Source organism: Hetaerina americana, unplaced genomic scaffold (genome assembly GCF_022747635.1).
Source record: "Hetaerina americana unplaced genomic scaffold, ioHetAmer1.1.p SCAF_8, whole genome shotgun sequence".
NCBI classification, from domain to species: domain Eukaryota; kingdom Metazoa; phylum Arthropoda; class Insecta; order Odonata; family Calopterygidae; genus Hetaerina; species Hetaerina americana.
The window spans coordinates 22,853,556-22,873,851 of NW_027287427.1; the positions used below are offsets into that span (position 1 = coordinate 22,853,556).

Here is a 20,296-nt window from a genome sequence, read left to right on the forward strand (position 1 = left end):
AGACACTTGAAATGCTGGTGTGAAGACGGATGGAAAAAGTAAACTGTACAGAAAGGAACACATCTGAAGAGGTACTAGAAATGGTATGGGAGAAGAGAGAACTGTTGGGAGAAATCCAAAGGAGACAGGAAGGGTAAATGCCGAGCATATTGATTAGAGATAGAATATTGAAGACTGTAATAGAGGTTGGACAAACCTGGTGGTGGAAGGAAAAGGATAGGCATGTGGGATAGACTGAAGGGAAGAAGTAAGTATTAGGAAATTAAAAAGGATTTACTGTAGTATTGCGTCAGGTCGTATTTTCTTTAGCGAGTCTAAGAAATCTTTTGTAGTTCAGTTTGATCCAAAACATACTTTAAACCGCAGACTACATAATAATGATAAATAAGCATCATTATGCATTATATTAACATTTTAAATGTCAGTAAAAAGTTCTATTCTCAGAGTGTTACATTTGTAACTGTTGTTATAATTTTTCGGTATTCTACATTTTTGTTAAAGTGGACTATCAGTAAAAGACATGAAAGTGGCAGTATTCGGCGTGTGATAACGAGCGTCATTCATCTACGTAGGGTACGATCGGTCCAGTTAGGCACCGGTCCAATTTATATTCCCGCAAATTGGTAGAACGTGGCGCCTCCTTTAATTTTGATCACAGGATATAACAATTGAGAGTAATTCAGCGGCCCCTGAAATTATCATGAAATATTGGAGATGTCACGCAAGGAATGTGGTCATGATGAAACTAAAAAAATTGTTTGAAAAGCGGATTAATAGTAACAGAAAAATTAATTTTTGAAGTGTTTCAGTGATTAATACCTTATTTACACTATTTCCTAAACAGAAATATTCCCTTTCTGCGGTAAATAGGATTGAGGTGAATAAGTGCCGCCACAGGCATACATGCTAAAGGTTTTCATTTTTCCGTCATCAGTTTCAGTTTTTACACAACAGTGGAGACGGAATCTCTTGATCGATAAAATTCTCAGGTCAGAGTTTGCTGCGTCAGATCTTCACTTTTCGTTACCATTGAATACAATGCAGCTCTAGCTTAATTGTAATTGATGTATTGAATTTCAGCCCCCGCACAGCTTCATTAAATAATATCTTATCAATATTCACATCCATGGTCGATATTTTACAAATGGTGAATATCCGTCAATTGTTACTCATCGGTCTCCTAAATCTGAACCCGAATATTTCCAATTACTATGAAACAAAACACAATTAAAATGTTTTCAGTTGAACTTCAACTATCAATTTATCTCAGCCCCATATGATTTGACCCTGACAATGAGCTCGTCCATAAAATTTCGAGGTTGAATAGCGGTCGTTGAACTCGAGGGTTCACTTTTCCTATGCATACGGCGGACTGTTAAAAAGTATTAATTACCAAACATAACAAAAAATACTTCATTTTTTTCATAAACCAATGTCAGAAAAGGGGTGAGTCTGCCTTCGTCCTGAGCTTCTTTAAAATGTCAGCTCCAAGTGTACGATAGTGACCTTTTTCTCAATTCTTATCTAGCCTTATTAATTGTTCCGTCACCCCACAAACTATTTATCAAATGCGCTCGATCTGGCGAGGTTTACGATTTTCTCTGTCTGTGCATTCAAGAGATCCTTTAACTTCTTCTTTACAGAATATCTCGTTGCGATGCTCCGACATCACAAATTACTTCAATTTATTAATTGTTATATACTGCGCGATCACAAAATAATAAAAGAAGATATTTGGGTAAGATGCGGTAAGATTGTTAATCCAGAGAAAATATTTTTTGATGAAAAAATTAGCGCCGACGAGAAGATAGACTGCAATGGATTCCTGCTGGCACCGGGATTCATAGACCTGCAAATTAATGGTAATATCTTACTGTAATGATGTAATGGAAAAGATTTTGCAATTTAAGTTCTATTGTTTACATCGCAATATATGTTGGCCAACAGGTGGTTTTGGGGTTGATTTCTCGAACGAAGTTGACAAAATAGAGGAAGGAGTGAGAAAAGTTGCAAAAGGAATACTCTCTCATGGTGTGACATCTTTTTGCCCAACTGTGGTAACATCTCCGACACACGTCTATGAAGAGGTAGTTAATTGTTTGTATTTGAATATTAATTGGATGCATAAGAATCAAATCCATTTATTGTGCCATTTTAAAATTCATTTGAAAGGTGTTACCGAAGATCCGCAAACAACAAGGTAGCCGTGAAGGTGCATCTATTTTGGGAATACATGTTGAAGGACCTTTTATAAATAATGAAAAGAAAGGGGCTCATCCCAGCAGTTGCATACAAACATTGGATAAGGTCAGCAAATCGAACAATAATTTAGGCACCTATTTATTTAACTGTGGACTGCAAATAACGTTCACTTAATTTACATGAACATTCAAAGTGCTCTAATAATTTGGAGTCAAATAGTTTTGTGAATTCACACCATGTACATTCTCAGAACGCTCAGTGAACATTTGGGGTATGTTTTCAGAGTGTGAATGAATCCTGGACAGTGCTCCATCACCTCACTCCCAACCTGCTCTTGATATTTAAATGGACAATAGGGCAACATTCTGATTTACATGTGTTCAGTACTAATCTTCTTTCTCAATCCTTATCCAGTAAAAAAATTGATGTAAATAATTTCCTTTGTGAAGTCATGCATGATTCCTGTGGCATGAATAAATAACTAGCTGTAGCAGTTACTCATTAAGCAACAGTCAGTTACATGCTGCATCTGCAGAAGTAATCAAAAGATAATAACCAAGGATTTCCTTATCCATCTATTTCCAGTTTAATCACATTCTAGTGGACTGTGTTCCCATAGAGGATTAAGTTAACATATTTAGTTATTGAAATGATTAGTGAGGATATTTCAGAGCCAGCTTAAATAAAATAATTGTCATACTGGTGCTTAAGGTATTAAAATAAATTTATTTGCAAGCACATTTTCCTTTCTTTTTCATCTACTGACCTCTGGTCACAGATAATGCATGAAACATTAAATATTCAAAATCCACCCTTGGACGCCACATTCTTGTGTTGAGAAGGGTTGAAATGAGTGCTGATAGTCAAATAAATAGTGCATCTTTTAAAAAATCCAGAACATAAAAAAATTACAAAAAAATCAGAAGTTCGTTTTTTAGGCTAATACTAGTGACTATTGAGCAGTTGCAATAGGTAACATTTCTTCAGGGGGATTGAGATGGTGCGGGGGCTAACGTACTGGCTTCCCACCCTGAGGGCGCGGGTTCAAATCCCGGCGGTGTTGAATATTTTTCAGAGGTATCTCGATCCCTACTTGCGGTGCTTTGTGGAGGGCACTTTGAGTGAGTACGCCGTCCGTCGGATGGGACGTTAAGCCGCGGACCCCTTGGCGCCTTTCGTAAAGAGTAGGCTAATGCCGACGCCGGGTTTCTCTCCACCCTTCATCCTTTCCTGTCCTTCCCCTATGGCGCAAATGACCTTAGCTGTCGGTCGCCTCCCCTCAAAACTACTACTACTACCCATTTCTTCAGAGCGGAAAACTCACACCTCTGAAGAAGCTGAGAAATATTCTAGATACTGGAAGTATTAAAATAACATTTAATTTTTTAAGTAAATAATTAGTAACCGATTTACATACCATTAGGAAAATTATAACTTTTTATAGTTGCCACTCTACAGAAAGCTTGGCAAGTTAATTAGTAGTATGTTCACAGAGTATTCTCAGAAATTTCTATAAATTGAATTGCCATTCCAAGATTATGAGTATTCACATCCAAACTTGAAAAGGATGAGCACAAAATGAATTTTTGTGGAATGGTTGAATTCAACCTAGACATTAGTGTTTTCATACTATCAGATTTCGAATGATTTCTCATTGCTACGAAATTTGATCTTTATATGCCATGCTTTGCCATGATTGTAATGTTTGTTGATTAAATAGAGAAAGGATAAAATATACATTTGATAACGAAATTAAATGAAGATAAAACTGTTATATATGTGTTATTTTCCCACAGGGTTATGAAAAAGTGCTGAATATTTACGGGAATATTGAAAATGTCACAATTATTACTTTAGCTCCTGAGCTAACCAATGCCAGCCCAGTGATTGCGGATCTGACTGCCAAAGGAATAACGGTATCACTTGGTAAGATTTGATGTATTTGGTAGTATGCTTTAGGCAGGAGAGAGTTCATCTTCACAATTAATCATAATAATATTTTCCTTGATATTTGAGTTAAGTATTTAAGTAAGGCAGTTTTAGCAGGAAATTTGTCCATCAGTCCATTTGCATTAACATGGCTGATGATGTCATGTGAGATGCAATTTTCTGGGGTACATGTACATAAATTAGATATCACATGTGTTGATTAATTTTGGTTTGATCAAGTCCAACTTAAGAATGTGGCCCATTGAAAGGAGTGCATTTTGTGGCTCATAAGTGGATGTAAAGAGCCTACTAGGGTGGAGGAGAGGAAATTAATCCCTCCTAATCTCTCATTCCCTTTTATCTTTATCTTCTGAATCGCCCCAATTATCTGAAATGGACTAGATTGACCTATGCTTTGGGTTTAAGTGTCCACCCTCTTTTCCTGAATGAACTATGTCATGCATTCTTGATCATACTCCAAATCAACGATTATAGTGCACTGAAAAAAATAATATATACCATACTTATTGAAAATTCCACATTTAAATCCATATATTTGAGTCTCTCCCAGGCTAAAACTACTTGTTGAAATGAAATTATTGACCGCACACTGCAATAATTTCATTTTGATATGTTATGCAAATTCCATTAAGTTACACTGAAAACAACAAATTAAAAAAAAAATTTACTGTCCTGAAAACTACCTTGAGTGTCCATTATTGAAATAGAAAGAAAGACTCGTACTTTTCCACAGATTTTATTATATGGCACGACGCGTTTCACCGACTTGCGGCATCATCAGGTACAAATTTGCAAAACAGACAGAGCAAGCATATATACCCTCAGGACAGAGTGGGGGCGGGGAGGGTTGGAAGGATTTGAGGGGAGTTGGAAGGATCTGTTTTGCAAATTTGTACCTGATGATGCCGCAAGTCGGTGAAACGCGTCGTGCCGTATAATAAAATCTGTGGAAAAGTACGAGTCTTTCTTTCTATTTCAATAATGGATATCAATTACTTCCACGAAGTGAAGCCTGAAACAATAGAATATACCTTGAGTGTGTTTGGTAAGGGTCCTGTCGATTAGGAAGGAAAGAGACGAAGAAAAAATTATTCTAAATGGTATCTCAGAAATCCTGAGCAGTAGTTTCGGAAGCATTCAATAGTCTGTCACCTGATACATAGTGAACAGGTAAACCACATCTCATATCTTTCTCAATTTCTGAAAGATAAGCTAATATCCAAGATAAGCATCAAGGATGTCTTACCCTGTAAACTTTGATTAACTCATTAAATTAATCATTTATTTAACTTTGAACTTAGACTATTGATCAAGAAATTTAGCTATTAGCTGTGCATTTTAACTAACAATGTATCCCCAGAAAATATGTAGAGCCACCCTTTGCCAAGCCTAAAAAAGCTTTAGAAACTTGGTTGAAGACACTTGTAAAATATTGAAACAAAAATTTCACAGCAGCATTTCAGCCTGTGGAGGTTGATTTGATGGGCCAGGGTAGAGATCACCTAGTGCCAAGCTCATTGTGATAGGTGGTTCTGATTCCTTTCATTAGGATGTTTGTTTCGACAACAAACAAAAAAATCACATACCTAGCTTGGTTATGGCAAGATGTTGCCACTGATATTTCCAAGATTTGAACCAAAGACCAATCTGTCGTAGTCAAATATTTTCTTCCAACTGATTACCACAGCAATTATTTGGAGCATATTCTGCCCTATTCAAAATGCATTTCCCAACAATAAATTAATCACTTCTTGATTTTTTAATATATATTTAAAATACAATTTATTTCAGAATTTGGATATCATCAGTAACCTAAATATGATGTTTAGGTCCTTAAATTTAAATATGTTCAATTAATTTATTATTTTTCCCACCATATCTTTCCTAACATAGTTGAGCCAAATATTTCATTTACGAATTTTCAAGAAATACATGTATGCCCCCTAAAAACTTCACCATGTATATGGTGGAGGAAGGTGGAGGCTTATGATTCCTGGGAAGTAACTGCATAAATAATTGCCATTAATTTATTCACTGATAGGTTTACAAATATGTGGGGTTCTTGAACTCCTTTTTAGGAGACCAAGTTTCACGTAAACATTTATATTGAATGTAAAATCCATGAAAACCTTCAATTTTAGGACACTCAATGGCCAATCTTCATGAAGGAGAAATCGCAGTGGACCATGGTGCAAGTTTCATTACCCATCTTTTTAATGCAATGCTTCCAGTAAGTATAGAATTAAACTTTTTTTCTAATGGCTGGCTCTTAATTATTGGGATCTCTTTTGGTAATGACTATCATCCTTTACTCTGGGAGCCTCATTATAAAGTCAATTTTATGCATAGGGAATACAAACATTTTAATTTAGGATACATACTTCTGTAATGACTAAAGACAATACTGCCTTCAAAAAGAAATGTTGTTTCATATTCAGATAAAAGGAATTTAAAATTCCTTTATAAAATTTAACCATCCATTAAAAGGCAAAACAAAATCTAGTTTAGAATGATGAAAGTTGGCCGGAGACCCCCTTTCAGCCCCTATGTAAATTTAAAGTTCAAATTCATAGAAAATATAAATGTACATCAAAATTTATGATTCTCACGTTGGTACTAAAATAGGTTTACATTGTGAGCTTCATATAACTCATAAATAAAAATTTTACAGTGCCAATTCTCCATGCAAGGATTTTCTTGGAGAGAAATCATTTGAGACTTGTTTAAATTAGGAGATAAGGTTAAAATTTTTGCAGTGCAGATTAGAAAAAGTGTGATAAGTATTGGATCAATGTGAAAAAAAACAAAGGTTTGGGCATTGTTGAAAAGTGGGAAGGCAATGTTAAATGTTAAAATTTAAAAACATAACAGTTTCAGGTTTAACTTTGTGGAATTCCTTCATTATAAGAGTAAGAAGAAACTTAACATTTCCACCAAAAAGATTTAATATTTTGCGACCCTGATTTAGATGCTGCTCATCATCGTCAGGTAACATGCATCAACATTTTTCACCTCATATAGTTTGGCTCCAAGAGAGGAGTAAGGGAGAGGAGAGGAGGTAAGGTAGGGGGAGTAAGGGGGAGGGGGTAAGTTGAGTTCAGGTGCAGCAGCCTGATTAGTGGTCTAGGGGGGGCAGAGGCTATGTATTGGAAGGTTACTGACTCAAATTTGTGAAAGTTTATATTAATTAAATGATCATTAAATGAAGAATACAATGTAACACCCCACCGTTCTTAGAAATAGCGGCATAAAAACATTGTGTTCTACATTTAATTAGGAGGAGTGTTTGCCTACAATGGTTTGACCTTTATTAAGGGACGGTCGATGATCATCACTGCCTTGGTGGGGATAAGGTTAGTGCGGAAAGATATTGGAGTCTTTCAAGAATTTTAGGAGGGGGGAACGGGAGAGGTATAATGTTTCATTGACCACCTCAAACCTGTCAGACTGAAGGGATTGCCAAATTTTCAACCTGCATCCTTTCATTTCAGTGTGAAGAATGTCTGCTGTGAAGTTACTGGTGTGATTTTTATCCAAAAGGTGTTTGGCAAATTAGGATCTGTCGTCTTTCTTTGTGAAGCATGAATGGTGTTCTTTGATCCTAATATTGAATGTCCTCCCTGAAGGAAACTTCAAATAGTGTGTGGATTTGTATGGTGTAAAAATATGATCATTAAACCAATGTGTTAAGCATAGATTGGAGGCTTTTAAGATCAGGATAAGGATAGAAAAGGTAAAATGGATGGAAAGAGAAACAGAGAAAGTTATAGGGATAGAGGGGGAGTAGAGAAAGTTGTTAAGTGAAATTCAAGGGAGGCAGGAAGATAGATGCAGAGCATTCTGATTGGTAGTGAGATGTCGAAGATTATGGATAATTATTTGGTAGTTGTGTATATCCAACCTTAACCAGTAAATTATCTAAAATAATATGAAAGGTTTGCGGAGTTGCCTACTCTTTGTGTTACCGAACTACCCTGAATTTTCTCTTTGGAAATACCATCTCCTCATCTTGGAATTTCCTATCCTTCTGGCTATCTCATTTGTCAGTGGCCCATTAGTTAACAGTATGTTGCTCCTGAGGAGTACTTTACCTTTAGAAGACCGTTTACATGGTAAAACTAAAATGCACTCAAATTTTAAGTGGATGATAACATGATTTTCTCTTCAATCGAACTAAACCTTCCAATGCACGTTTTTAATACTTGCAAGTACAAAATTAAAATGCATTACAATAATTTGATTACTATTAAATACTGTTGCTTGAAGGACAAATGAATTGAACAAACCAATTTATGGAGAATTTCATTGTGTAAATGGAACTGATGAATTATTAAAAAGCATACAATGTCACCGCAATCCCTAATACCCTTTTTGTAAAATGGTTATCAATTATTATTATTATTAGGTAATCTACCGGTTAAGGTAGGTTTTTGGATGGACACAGCTCCTAAATAAATATTTTATGACTCCTAGCAAAACACAACATCCTACTCTACATCAGGTCTCTCTTCATCTCCGAGTACCTTCTTCCTCCCTTCATCCCGTCCAACATCCCTATCCTGTTCCTTCCCTTTCCTCGTTTCCCCAACATTCTCCCCTCTATCACAGTCTTCAACATCTCACTGCCGGTCAATACCCCCTTCATCCACTTTTCCTGCCTCCATAGGATTTCTCTCAACAAATCCCTATCCTCATCCACCATACCAAGTACTTCCTCTTTTGTTTTCTTCTCTGTCCATTTCACCTTCTCCACACCCACATTTCAAAAGCCTCCAATTAACGTCTATCCTCATGCTTCAATGACCTCGTTTCCGCACCGTGCATAGCTACGCTCCATATCAAAGTTTTTACGAGTCTTTTTTTAATATCCTTACTCAACGTCCCCGTCATCAACTCCCTCCTCCTTGTGAAAGCCTCTTTGCCTAGCGCAATTCTTCTCCTTATGTCCCTACTACTTTGGTCCAAAACACTACCGAGATACGTAAACTGTTCTACCTGCTCTAGTTTTTGCCCTCTTATTTTAATGTTAAGCTTAGCCTTTTTCTTTCTTGAATATCGCATAGCCTTTGTTTTATTATTTATTCTCATCCCATACCGGTCACACTGAATTTCCAATGCGCTAAGCAATGCTTGCAACCCCTTGGCTGTCTGACGAACTAAAGCTTGGTCATCAGCAAACCTAACTGATTTTACGAATTCCCCACCCACTTTCATTCCTACCTCGAGTTCTTCCCATGCCTCTTTGATCATTTCCTCTGCATACAGGTTGAACAGCAATGGTGATAATGGGCAACCCTGCCTTACACCTCTTCCTAACACTGCCCATCTGGACTCCCCGTTCCCCACCCGCACCTGAGCAGTCTGAGACATGTACAGGTTGTGGATTAGCCTCCTTTCCTTCCAATATATTCCCATTTTCTTCAAGTTTCCCATTTTAATGATTAGTTTCCCAAAATAATGAGTTAAGAAGGAACAACACAAATTTGAATACTTTGTCAAGCACTCCATAACCATGGTTTATTGTGACTAATTCCATCATCACTTTAATTGCTTCTCAGTTTCACCACAGAGATCCAGGACTCGTTGGCCTCCTCACATCTGATGCCATTCCAGCGGGTAAAACTATTTACTATGGTATTATATCTGATGGAATCCACACCCATCCTGCTGCCCTGAGAATTGCTCACAGAACTCATCCAAAAGGTAAGAAGGCATGCTTTATAGTCTTAAAAACTTTGTTGCCCTGTAGATTGTCTCAATGAATGTGCAATAAAGGCAAAGGATTAGTGGGAAAGGTAAATTTGTCGTGAAGAACTTGGAAAATTCAGTTTTGAAAATGTCTGTGAAATCGTGAATAATACACCACTTTACCCCAAATTTCTTGTTTCTCTAATTAATTTAAATATGTCCACTGCTTTTTTGAAGCCAAATGATTCACCTAGTTTTCCATAAAATACTTAGAAACCTTGACCTCAACTCAATCTTTAAGCCAGTTAGCACCTAAATTTGCTTTTCTATCAACTATTGTCTGTGGGCATATTATGTACTGGACGGAAATTTTGCAAGCAAACAGAAACATTAATGAATTATGGCATCACCACATTGTTAAGGGTAATGTCTGATAATGGAATGAATAGGCTTGCATAAAAGCACACAGAAGTGAAAGGACTAAGAATTTACTAACTGATTATTAAGTATGAAAAAGTAATTAGAACGAATTTGTTAACACATTATTTGATGCTTAAGGTATAAAAAATATAAACAATTACAATGCTTAGCTTCACCTCTAATTCTCACCATATCGCATAGTTTTCAATTGATAACTATGCATGATAGGGGTAATTGAAACAAATGGCTGGACCTTAAGATAGGTAAGCTTGGTATTATTTGTTTTCTGCTGAAATAAATTACTTTACAAAAGTTGAATAACACATTAGCGATTGGTGAAATATCTGCTCAGACCCTTCCAGCGTTTCTTGAACTTGGTGGTATGGTAGCGCAATCCATTTTAACGGTAGGCCACAAAAGGCCAGATTGTAAACCTCCTGCAGTTTAATGTAAATATGAATTGGTAATGGGTGAAAAGATCACCACTATCCTTCAAATTACACAGAAATGAAATTATTGACGAAATGAAATTCCCAATATTAATTGTGATCGAGTCACGTGGGAACAACCCAATTCCAACCTCTTTTCTGTGGTAGGTATTAAAAGTAATCGTGTATTCTATAACTATCCAATGGCTAGGTTTAGTGCTGGTGACGGATGCCATCTCGGCAATGGGGCTCGAGGAAGGAACTCATCGTATCGGCCAAATGGCCATCGAAGTCCGGAGCGGCAAGGCATTTGTAGCTGGGACAGATACTCTATGTGGAAGTATTGCTACAATGGACAGATGCGTCAAGTTCTTTCAGGAAGCTACTAGTAAGTACAGCGGTAATAACACGAAACGAACATTTTTCACCGAGGTAGTAGATTTCATGATTTTAAAGGCAAGCTACATTGAGGGATGAAACGAGAGATTAGACATCCCGAAGTTTGCTCCTATTTCATGTACGACAAATTTGCCATATTCTAGTTAAAGGAATATAATAAATAAATGGAGTCACTGGCGCCGTTAACCCCATTTCTGCCATTAAATTTTTGCAACTCCACTGAACTTCCGGGTAGAATAAATGTCCGCAGCCTTTGGTTAACGTCGAAAAAGAATACTTAAAAAATCTTTGTACAAATGGTATCATATTTTGCCCTGATTCACTCGCAAGAATCGGCCCGTCACACGACAGTGCATAGCAGTTATCACCCGAAACAAATTGAAGGCCAATGGCATGAATACAAAAGAACGCATACCCTCCATATGCCTAGCCAATCCACTTAAATATTAATAGTAAAACGGGAATCAATGATTTGAGGAATTTCGGTGTCCAAATAAAGTTGGAAGTCGAAGTAGGCCACTCATACGCGTCCGTACCTAACGTTATTGTTTAACAAGAGTACCTTGTGCAGGACAACACCCGTATGTTGACTATGAGCAATTATAGTTAAGTAACACAAATGTCACAAGAATTTTGCCATGATCAAGACATCGCACATTTTTAGGAGTCGGAACCAAAGTTAAATTAACTAACCGAGCATCATCACCCGGTAAAATCCTATCTCAAATGCTCTCATTAGCTCTGAATTAAATGACTCACGCGAGCATTTAAATGGTTGAAGTTAATGATAAACACGAGTACACCCCAAAGGACAACAAATGAACAATGAAATTGCAGCGGGTTAGGCCCAGAAATCAATGAAACCCCTGCAGGGGGAAAATATCGGTGGTTATAATTCATCCAAGAGCTAAAAGCTTAATCAGACACGGAACCACAAACCCAGCTCCACAACTGCCTTCATTTTGTCGGCATACAATTGTAGGATATTTAACATCGAGTAGTAGAAGTACGGGCCACTCATCCAAATTTGCAAACGTCGAATTCAAGAAACCAAGCGAGTCAATTTAAGACACGGCATCCCAATAAACTAAGAGAGGTCATTAACTCCTTTATGGATATCTGAACACTCGGAACGGTGCCGCGACCCACTCTTATGGCATACAAACTAGCTCGGCCGTAATCACCATTAGGGCGGAAAGGTAACAAAAATTCTTCCTGGTTAACATTTTGAGTGCTTTCTCACAAATTCCGAGTTATAACTAGTCTCAAATAAAATTCTTTCCTACAGCATGTTCCATGGTCGAAGCATTGGAAGCGGCCTCGCTGCATCCCGCCCAGGCAATAGGGATTTCAAAGAACAAGGGAACCTTGAACTATGGAGCAGATGCTGACTTCATACTTATTGGAGACCGATTCGAAATACTGTCCACCTGGATCGCTGGAGAGTGCGTCTTCGAAAAAAAAACATCCTGTAGCCCCGATTCCATGTTAATCATTAAATAAAGGTTTCCATTAAACACACCTGTCTATTCATCAGATTCTGTATTTTACAATTAACTGGAAGATACAATACTGTGACATGGACCTTAAGAAAGAGTAATATATAATTACTCACCATTTATTGAAAACGTACCAATTACTGATACCTCTGAACAAATTATCAGTATTAATTATTTATCAGGACTAAACAATGACTGAATGTCACAAGGCACTTATCACACCACTGAACCAGTCCAACTGGCCACTGAGTCAAAGCACTCTGACACCACTAAATGGAAAATACACCAGGAAGAATTTTGGATAAGAATTTGACACAAGTATGAAAATTTTCCTACAGTGGACCCAATGAAAATACATATTTATGACAATATTTCAATTGCATCTTAAATATTACAAACTAAAACCATGACAACATTAAATAACTACTATGAACAGGGTGTGCGAAATTACCAAATAAAAATGGCCAATTAGCAAAAATCGTGTATTACCACACGGAAGTAGGTGCTTACAAAATTAATATTTCGTTTAAAAGTTTTATTAATCCCTATGCAATACAAACACTGCCTTTCCCATGATAATGAGAACAGAGCATTTGCTATGAGTTGTGTTAAGTGCCAAACCGTGGCATCCCAACAGTAAATTACTAAAATTAAAATTAACAGTACTGCATTTCTGAATTAAAAGTGTCTACTTTAATGTACACATAGAAAGAATGATTTCTCCAGCAGCAATACATTGGTTTCTCCTTTCCTCAGTCACGTAAACAAATTTTGCCAAGAAAAAAGGAATGTTTTTGAATGACACCCGAGAATAAACATGAAGAGGCAGTCACACAAAAACTGGCACTACCCAACTCTTAAAAATTCAAAGGTGCACAATTTTCAAGTTCACACTTCAGAGCTCCACCAAGGTCCTTGATAGTGTTTTGGCAGCTTCTATACCCTCTTCCACGAAGCAGGATATGCACTCGCACCATATTAAACATCTTGCAGTAGAACAAACAACTCCACACCAGTAAGTAACCTGTCATTCGTCATTCCTATCATTGAAATACGACAGCTGAGGAGCGAATCACCAATCTATTCTTATAAAGGACACGAACAATAAAAAAATCATGAACCATGAAAACGATACTGGCAAACACCAAAGCTCACAGCAGGTACACAAGAACACACACACTTACAGATAAACCTGATCTCAGTCTGATTGAAGAGGGATATAGTTAAATGGCGGAGGGGAATTTGTGGGTCACAGGGCATCCCGCAACTAAGTTCAACCTGTTTGGAGTAAAAAAAAGGAAAAGTGGCACAAATGAACAGGGCTTTGGTGGTGGCCAGCCATCATGTTAAAACTTGGAACCCGTAAACCAACTCCCTGACAAAGATGTATTCACACAACTGGCTGGATTGAAAAGTGTCAATTTACAGTGAGCCTGACATTTAAAAAGGGTCGGAATTAATTAGGGCCAACCCAACCCATTAGTCCCGGCAGAACAGACCTTGGACCTGTCCACACGGTAACTCGGGCCGGCCCGCCGGAAGCCAGGTCACAAGGGAACCGTCGGTAAGTACGAGCAAAGACCCAAGTTACGTACACTGGGTTGAGAATGAGATGATTAAAGTATGTCTGCTCTTCCCACAACAATGAAACTCTGCTTTCAACCCTTTCTTAGTCTCAGAAGCTACTGTGCACACCCTACTCGTCATCGTCCTCATCGTCGTCATCTCCATCCTCTTGATCATCATCATCGTCTTCATCCTCACTGTCAGCCTTTTTGGCCTCAGCCCTACCTTTTACGGGTGAAGCGGGGAGAACCTTAGCCTTCTTGTAAGCAGTCATCTCCTATTAACGAAAAGAACAATTAATTTAGTCTCTAATGAGATTGTCATTACGACAGAAATCGCTTTACATGGAAAACATTTCGAACCTTGTCATATCGAGCTTTATCTTTCTCTGCCATGGCCTCATACTTTGATTTAGTATCAGGATCAGCATCAGACCATTTTCTTCCAAGTTCCTTGGCTATATCACCAACACCATATTCTGGATTGGTTGCCTTTACTTTTGGTCTTTCATCATTGCAGAACCAGAAAAAAGCAGACCTGGAAAATGTGGAATGAAAATTACAGTAATACAACAAATGAAATTAAATTTTTTCAATATAAAATGAGCGTTACTAAAACTTATACATACAAAGACCGCTTTGGAGCATTTGGATCCTTGAACTGCTTCCTCTTCTTCCCGCGTTTCTCCCCCTTCGGCGGTTTGTAATCTTTCATCTCCGCCTCATAACGCTTCTTGTCGTCATCAGCCATTTCATGGAACCTCTTCTTCTCTTTATCGACCATTCCCTTGAGTTAGGATACACAAAACATTGATTCTCCGCTAATTGTAGAGGAAATTGAGGATCGAAAAATAGACTGCGTAATTCAATAAACATACCTTCCACCTTTCGGCACACTTCCGGGAAAATTCAGCAAATACGACGTTTTCATCGGGATGCCTCTTCTTATGCTCCTCGCGGCAAGTTTGCACAAAAAATGCATAGGCGGTCATACGACCCCTTGGTTTAGCTTCAGCCTTAGCACGGGGCATCCTTCCACGAATCTATGAAAATAAAAACAATGTCATTGCATAAAAAGAAATTTATATATTTATTCTGAAAAAAATAAATAAAAATCGTCCAGCTTCATTATAGTAAGTTGCTATAAAATGCAATAGGCGTGCACCGCGATAAATTAAAAAGCCATTTAAATATTCAAGGCGGCGGCAGCAGAGCGTCCTGTTTGTAAATTGACAGATGGTGCGAGCGACAGCAGCGAGAAAACGACCAACTAACACTACCTCATTCGGGCATTGATCTAACCAATATGAGAACCTCAAATGACCAAAATCACACACCATTGTGGGATTAGTTTTCGGGTACCACCATTGCGTCGTGGAGGTTGCGCTTAATGCATCCATCATCGGGACATTCCCGGGCTGGTAAGCGGCACTCCCGTTGCCGTGAACTTGAGCGAAAGGTGGTTGATCGGCTGATGCACATGCCCCAGTATCGACACGATCCGGGACTTTGCCGTAGAAAAGGGAATCGCGAGCTGCCTGTTCATTGCCGATGCCAACGAAATCAACAACGCTATCGGGTCCTGTGAGGCCATCACCAGCTGCCATGGTTGCCCCGACGCCGGGGAGCCCAGAGGCCACCGGAGCGGACGGCCACCACACGGCCTCCTCCCTTGCGCCCCACTGCCCCTCCGACATTATAAGCCTCGCTTACTCGAGGCCACCTCGAATTTTTAAGTCCCTAAGATGAACCTGGGGCTTGCTTTACCAGTGCTCGACTGCCCCAGCAATGTTGCCAAACGAGCGCGTCACCCCTGCGGCACAAAGAAAACCAGCCAATCGACTAGGCAAACCGCCGCCGCTTTGTGTGCGCATCGTCCTGGGATGATGAAAGGGGGGGAGGGGAGGTGGGAACCGAGCGTAATGCCTTCCGCGGGCACCAACGGCCACAACCAGAATTCGTTACACAATTATTCCAAGTTTATTCTGAGAGTAAAATAACTGAAAATGCAGCACAAAATATAGAGAATATGGCTAAGTTAAGTTTCAATCGGGGATTTTCAAAAGCCGGACCGCTACGAGCATATGTGGCAAGAGAAATTATATCGATTTCTGGCAATAAACGTGTATTAAAAAATAGGGTGGCGGCGTTGGGAAAACATGGCAACGTAGCCTTCAGTGACGCCTGACGAATGCAACGCCCTCAACACGCAGCGGTGTAGATAGAAGTAATGATCGGGTAATAATGGCGATTAATAATAATTCTCTTACGACTAAATTAAAAAAACCCAATAACCAGCAATGAAAATCGGGAGTTTCACAATTAGCTAAATACCCCCAACTAAGGTCAAAATGGGTTTTATTAAAACAAGGTGGCTAGTTAACGACGATCAATAATACGCGATAAGTTGATACAAGGCTTTTTGCCTTCTAGAGGACGTACGAGGTTTACAACAAATAAAGAACAATGATCCGCCGGTAAATTAAAATAGAGTCGCCACAAGCAGTATTTTAACTGAAAACTTCACAATAGTAGTTACCTGCCGGATGCCTCGAGAAAATGGCTACGCAAGACGACAAGCAATTTTATAACACATGGCACTGAATTTGTAATAGCAGCTTGTAAGCACGTTAACACTCTACCACAACATGTTAAGGTATCTTAATTCCAAGTGGCGAAATTACAAATCAAAAAGACTAAATCGAAAGTTTCACTTAACCGCCATAATGTAATAATCTGAAAATCCATCGCGATTAAATTATGCAAATATCCTGAATATTACTTGGATTATCGACAAATACAACAGCGCCTCGGCCCAAGCTGAATAAAATATTAACATTAGACACATTTTTAATAAATTATTAATTATGGACTTTTAACAACTTAACCGACCTTTTTTTCGATACACAAGTTTTCACAACGAATAATATCAACTTAAATGCATTAAAATGACATATTTTCTCGTCCAGACGGCTAAAAATTAATTTCAGAGCATAATACAAGGGAAAATTTCAGATACGAAGTCACGGGAATAAGGTGATTTTTTCGGGGTAAAATTTAGCAAAAATACAGGTTACGACCTTCAATTCCCCTTCCCGCCATGTTCAAGGAAGTTCCCGAACGCCATTTTGTATTAATAATAATTCCAAAAAATTTCTAAATTCATTAACACTTAAAACTTCCACACTCGATTCCGTAATGCTATACCCATATACCTGGCCTGCTCCATAGTAACATATACAGCGCAGATGCTGGACGTTTGAAAGTGATGGGGAGGTAAAAATGGAAACAAAGAGATTGTTATTTACCGCCAAATTTCGATTCCGGCCTTCGCGTCAAGGACTAAGAAGAGTAAAATTAAGAAATTAACCAAACGTTTAAATTACCAGGGCTGTAAATACTGGAATTTGAAGTAAAATCTTCCAACCGATGTCCTTGGCTTGCTTTCTAAGTTCAAAATCTCTAGACGTATAACTCTGGATTTACGCTAAGTAAATTAATCAATACTATCTCATTAGTTGATTTTACTCATGCAGTTTCAGTAACTGAAATTAAAAACATTCTATCAAGTAACATTAATTAATAATCTAAACGCGTCTCCGGCGCTTGCTACAATAGATTTCTTACGGCGGCCATTTCGGTGACGGTTATACGAAAGAAGCATTTAGACAGTTTTCGAAAACTTTGTTCGAAGCCTATCAATAATTTCTAAGTTATGAAACTCCAACATAATAAACATTACATATTGATCTTTAAAACTTCACCTTTTCAAGTTCTGACACTGCTAACTTCAAATGAAATGAAATAAACTCACTTACCTCGATCTCTCCCGTAGTATGTTAAGGATACAGTTCTAAGAGAAGCGCGACCCACGCCACTTATGCGGTACAGGGATGAACATAGGGAAATTTTGAACTTCCTCATTGGCTAATTTCGGATTGGCCGCAAAATTTTCACCAATCGTAACCGGTCTTTCCTGAAATGAAAGCGTCGGAATTATAAGCCAATGGGGTCATCTGTTGCATCTATTCTAGTCGCGGGCTCGGAGCTGTTAACAGGGAGCAGACGAGAACGGGCAAATAACTTTCGAAAATAATTGACGCAGAAATACGTATATTTCCGTTAAAGAAACGCCATTCCTCTGTAATCAGTTTTCCATGTCTTGTGTCGTTCTATCGCTATACTTTGGATCAATGTTGTGAAGGAAATTCAGTGGTGCTGCTGCAGGCGTATTTAGTTTTATCGAAATTGTTTGATAGGTATTCGGCAGATTAGCTGCGTAATGAGAAACTACTTAGTTCATCTGTGTAGTTCAGATTTTTGGAAGATATCATGAATTATTTGTGATCTGAACAGACTGTTTGGAGGCAAATACTTCGAAAGTGCGCAAACATGAACGTTTTGGAAATGTGCATTATTTTCAGCTAAGAAAACGGGAGCCACTTGTTTGTTATGAATGAACATTTACAGAGCACTCTTTCTAACAGGTAAGAGGCAGTGCATGATTTTGTGTGTTTCATTTACTTGTTACGGGTATTAAGAAGGTGTGCTCTTTCGGCAGATTGAAAATGAATGGATTTAGTACTGGGGAAGAGGACTCGCACGGACCTCCTGACCAAATATGTTGTCTGGTGGATGATGGAGACCGATGCTTACGACCCGCAGGAAATGCATCATATAGTAAAAGAATTCAAAAAACTGTAACGCAGCGTCGGCTTAAACTTCAATTGGACCATTCCGTAAGCTTTTTACATACATTTCATGTCGAAGCGGAATCCTGTTTCCTTGTAACACGTTGCATTACTTTTTTTCAGGCGAGGCATATATATATTTGCGACTACCACAAAGGTGTTATTCAGTCAGCTCGTACCAAGAGAAGAAGAAAGGACTCGGAAGATGATTCCAACGAGACTGACACCGATTTGCCTGAAGTGGATTTATTCCAATTACAGGTGAACACCCTTCGTCGTTATAAAAGGCATTACAAAGTTGCGACGAGGCCGGGGTTAAACAAAGCTCAACTTGCTGACGTAAGTGGTACTGTTAGTACTGAACCTGGATTTATACTTGTGTATATGTTAAGTGACACTCATGCTTTTCATTACAGACCCTGATGAAGCATTTCAAAACAATTCCTGTCCTCGAAAAAGAAGCGCTCACGTTCTTCATCTACATGGTGAAATCGAATAGTAATAAGTTAGATCAAAAGAATGGCATAAGTGGGGATAACACCTAAGGGATGGCCGAAGTTGTGGATTTTCAATGCAATATAGGAATGTATTTATAATTGAAAGATGTTTTTGAATAAATAAATCACATGAAGACATCGCCCTGACGGAAAGGCAAGTCCTGCAAAACTGGTCTTGGAGTTGATGAATACATTAATTAATAGGGTCCATGAGTTGAATCGGGTATTATTGGTGGAAATATTTTCATTCAGAAGTAATTAATCTCCACCGACGTCTTTAAAAATGTGATTGTTATTTACTGTCTCCTATGGAGTTCAAATTGCCAATTTTTAATGTTATTTTTACCATTGTTTGATTTTAAATGATGATTTGTTATTTAAAAAGTATTGGTGTTGATCGGAGCGGATATCCCGTCGACAAAATCGTGCATTACTCTATCTTATTTAGTATGTATATTTGTAATTATTTACAGATAGAGATTTTTATTAAAACTTAAAACATTATTTTGGTTTTAATTGTTTTACCCGTTAAACATCTCCTCCTGGTATATTTCATTTGTATCTTTTGTATAAAACAGGCGAAGTTTTGTTGCTGGGGCCTTAATCGGTTATCGGACGGACCATTGCTAAAAATGGGAAAAGGCGCGAGAAGTTATGTTTTCTAGCAAATACATTTTATGCCCTTTTTGCCTGGACAATTTATTCGCTAAGCTTGGCGTAACTATAAATAACTTTATTTTTAACAATACCACTACCCATGTAATTTCCTTGGTAAATATTCGCCAGTCTGTGTTCTTGTAATTTTCAAGCTGGCGATTCCTCATAATTCCAATGTAGACCTTCGATCAGTTTTATATGGGTATTAGTAACCTTTGTTCATTAATTTTTTTAGTTAAGAAATCATTAAGGGAATGAGTGATTAAATTTAGTCCAACCAACTCACTAATTTGCCAAATG

At 38.1% G+C, this 20,296-nt stretch overlaps 3 protein-coding genes across 9 annotated transcripts; 2 read left to right on the forward strand and 1 right to left on the reverse strand.

Moving 5' to 3' along the window:
- Positions 1 to 708: 708 nt before the first annotated feature.
- LOC139697801 (N-acetylglucosamine-6-phosphate deacetylase) lies at positions 709 to 12,606 on the forward strand. 5 transcript variants are annotated; one of them, XM_071596647.1, is made up of 9 exons: positions 709 to 1,446; positions 1,644 to 1,862; positions 1,948 to 2,087; positions 2,173 to 2,307; positions 3,999 to 4,128; positions 6,294 to 6,382; positions 9,711 to 9,855; positions 10,900 to 11,076; positions 12,376 to 12,606. In XM_071596647.1, exons 2-9 carry the CDS (start codon positions 1,658 to 1,660, stop codon positions 12,588 to 12,590), a joined length of 1,236 nt encoding a protein of 411 aa, XP_071452748.1. In that variant the 5' UTR covers positions 709 to 1,446; positions 1,644 to 1,657; the 3' UTR covers positions 12,591 to 12,606. The 5 variants fall into 5 exon arrangements, with proteins under 5 accessions (XP_071452748.1, XP_071452747.1, XP_071452749.1 ...); XM_071596646.1 differs by having other exon boundaries at positions 709 to 989; XM_071596648.1 differs by having other exon boundaries at positions 709 to 877.
- An 8-nt stretch (positions 12,607 to 12,614) lies between these two features.
- Dsp1 (Dorsal switch protein 1) lies at positions 12,615 to 18,067 on the reverse strand. Of its 3 annotated transcripts, none has more exons than XM_071596652.1 (5): positions 17,970 to 18,067; positions 15,030 to 15,194; positions 14,781 to 14,938; positions 14,515 to 14,689; positions 12,615 to 14,429 (listed from the first exon to the last, which is right to left on the reverse strand). In XM_071596652.1, exons 2-5 carry the CDS (start codon positions 15,180 to 15,182, stop codon positions 14,283 to 14,285), a joined length of 633 nt encoding a protein of 210 aa, XP_071452753.1. In that variant the 5' UTR covers positions 15,183 to 15,194; positions 17,970 to 18,067; the 3' UTR covers positions 12,615 to 14,282. The 3 variants fall into 3 exon arrangements, with proteins under 3 accessions (XP_071452753.1, XP_071452754.1, XP_071452752.1); XM_071596653.1 differs by lacking the exon at positions 17,970 to 18,067 and adding an exon at positions 17,538 to 17,654; XM_071596651.1 differs by lacking the exon at positions 17,970 to 18,067 and adding an exon at positions 15,489 to 15,973.
- Positions 18,068 to 18,173: 106 nt separating this feature from the next.
- Positions 18,174 to 19,843, forward strand: Sap30 (SIN3-associated polypeptide 30). Its single transcript, XM_071596654.1, has 4 exons — positions 18,174 to 18,638; positions 18,713 to 18,890; positions 18,966 to 19,181; positions 19,259 to 19,843. Exons 1-4 carry the CDS (start codon positions 18,604 to 18,606, stop codon positions 19,385 to 19,387), a joined length of 558 nt encoding a protein of 185 aa, XP_071452755.1. The 5' UTR covers positions 18,174 to 18,603; the 3' UTR covers positions 19,388 to 19,843.
- Positions 19,844 to 20,296: the final 453 nt, after the last annotated feature.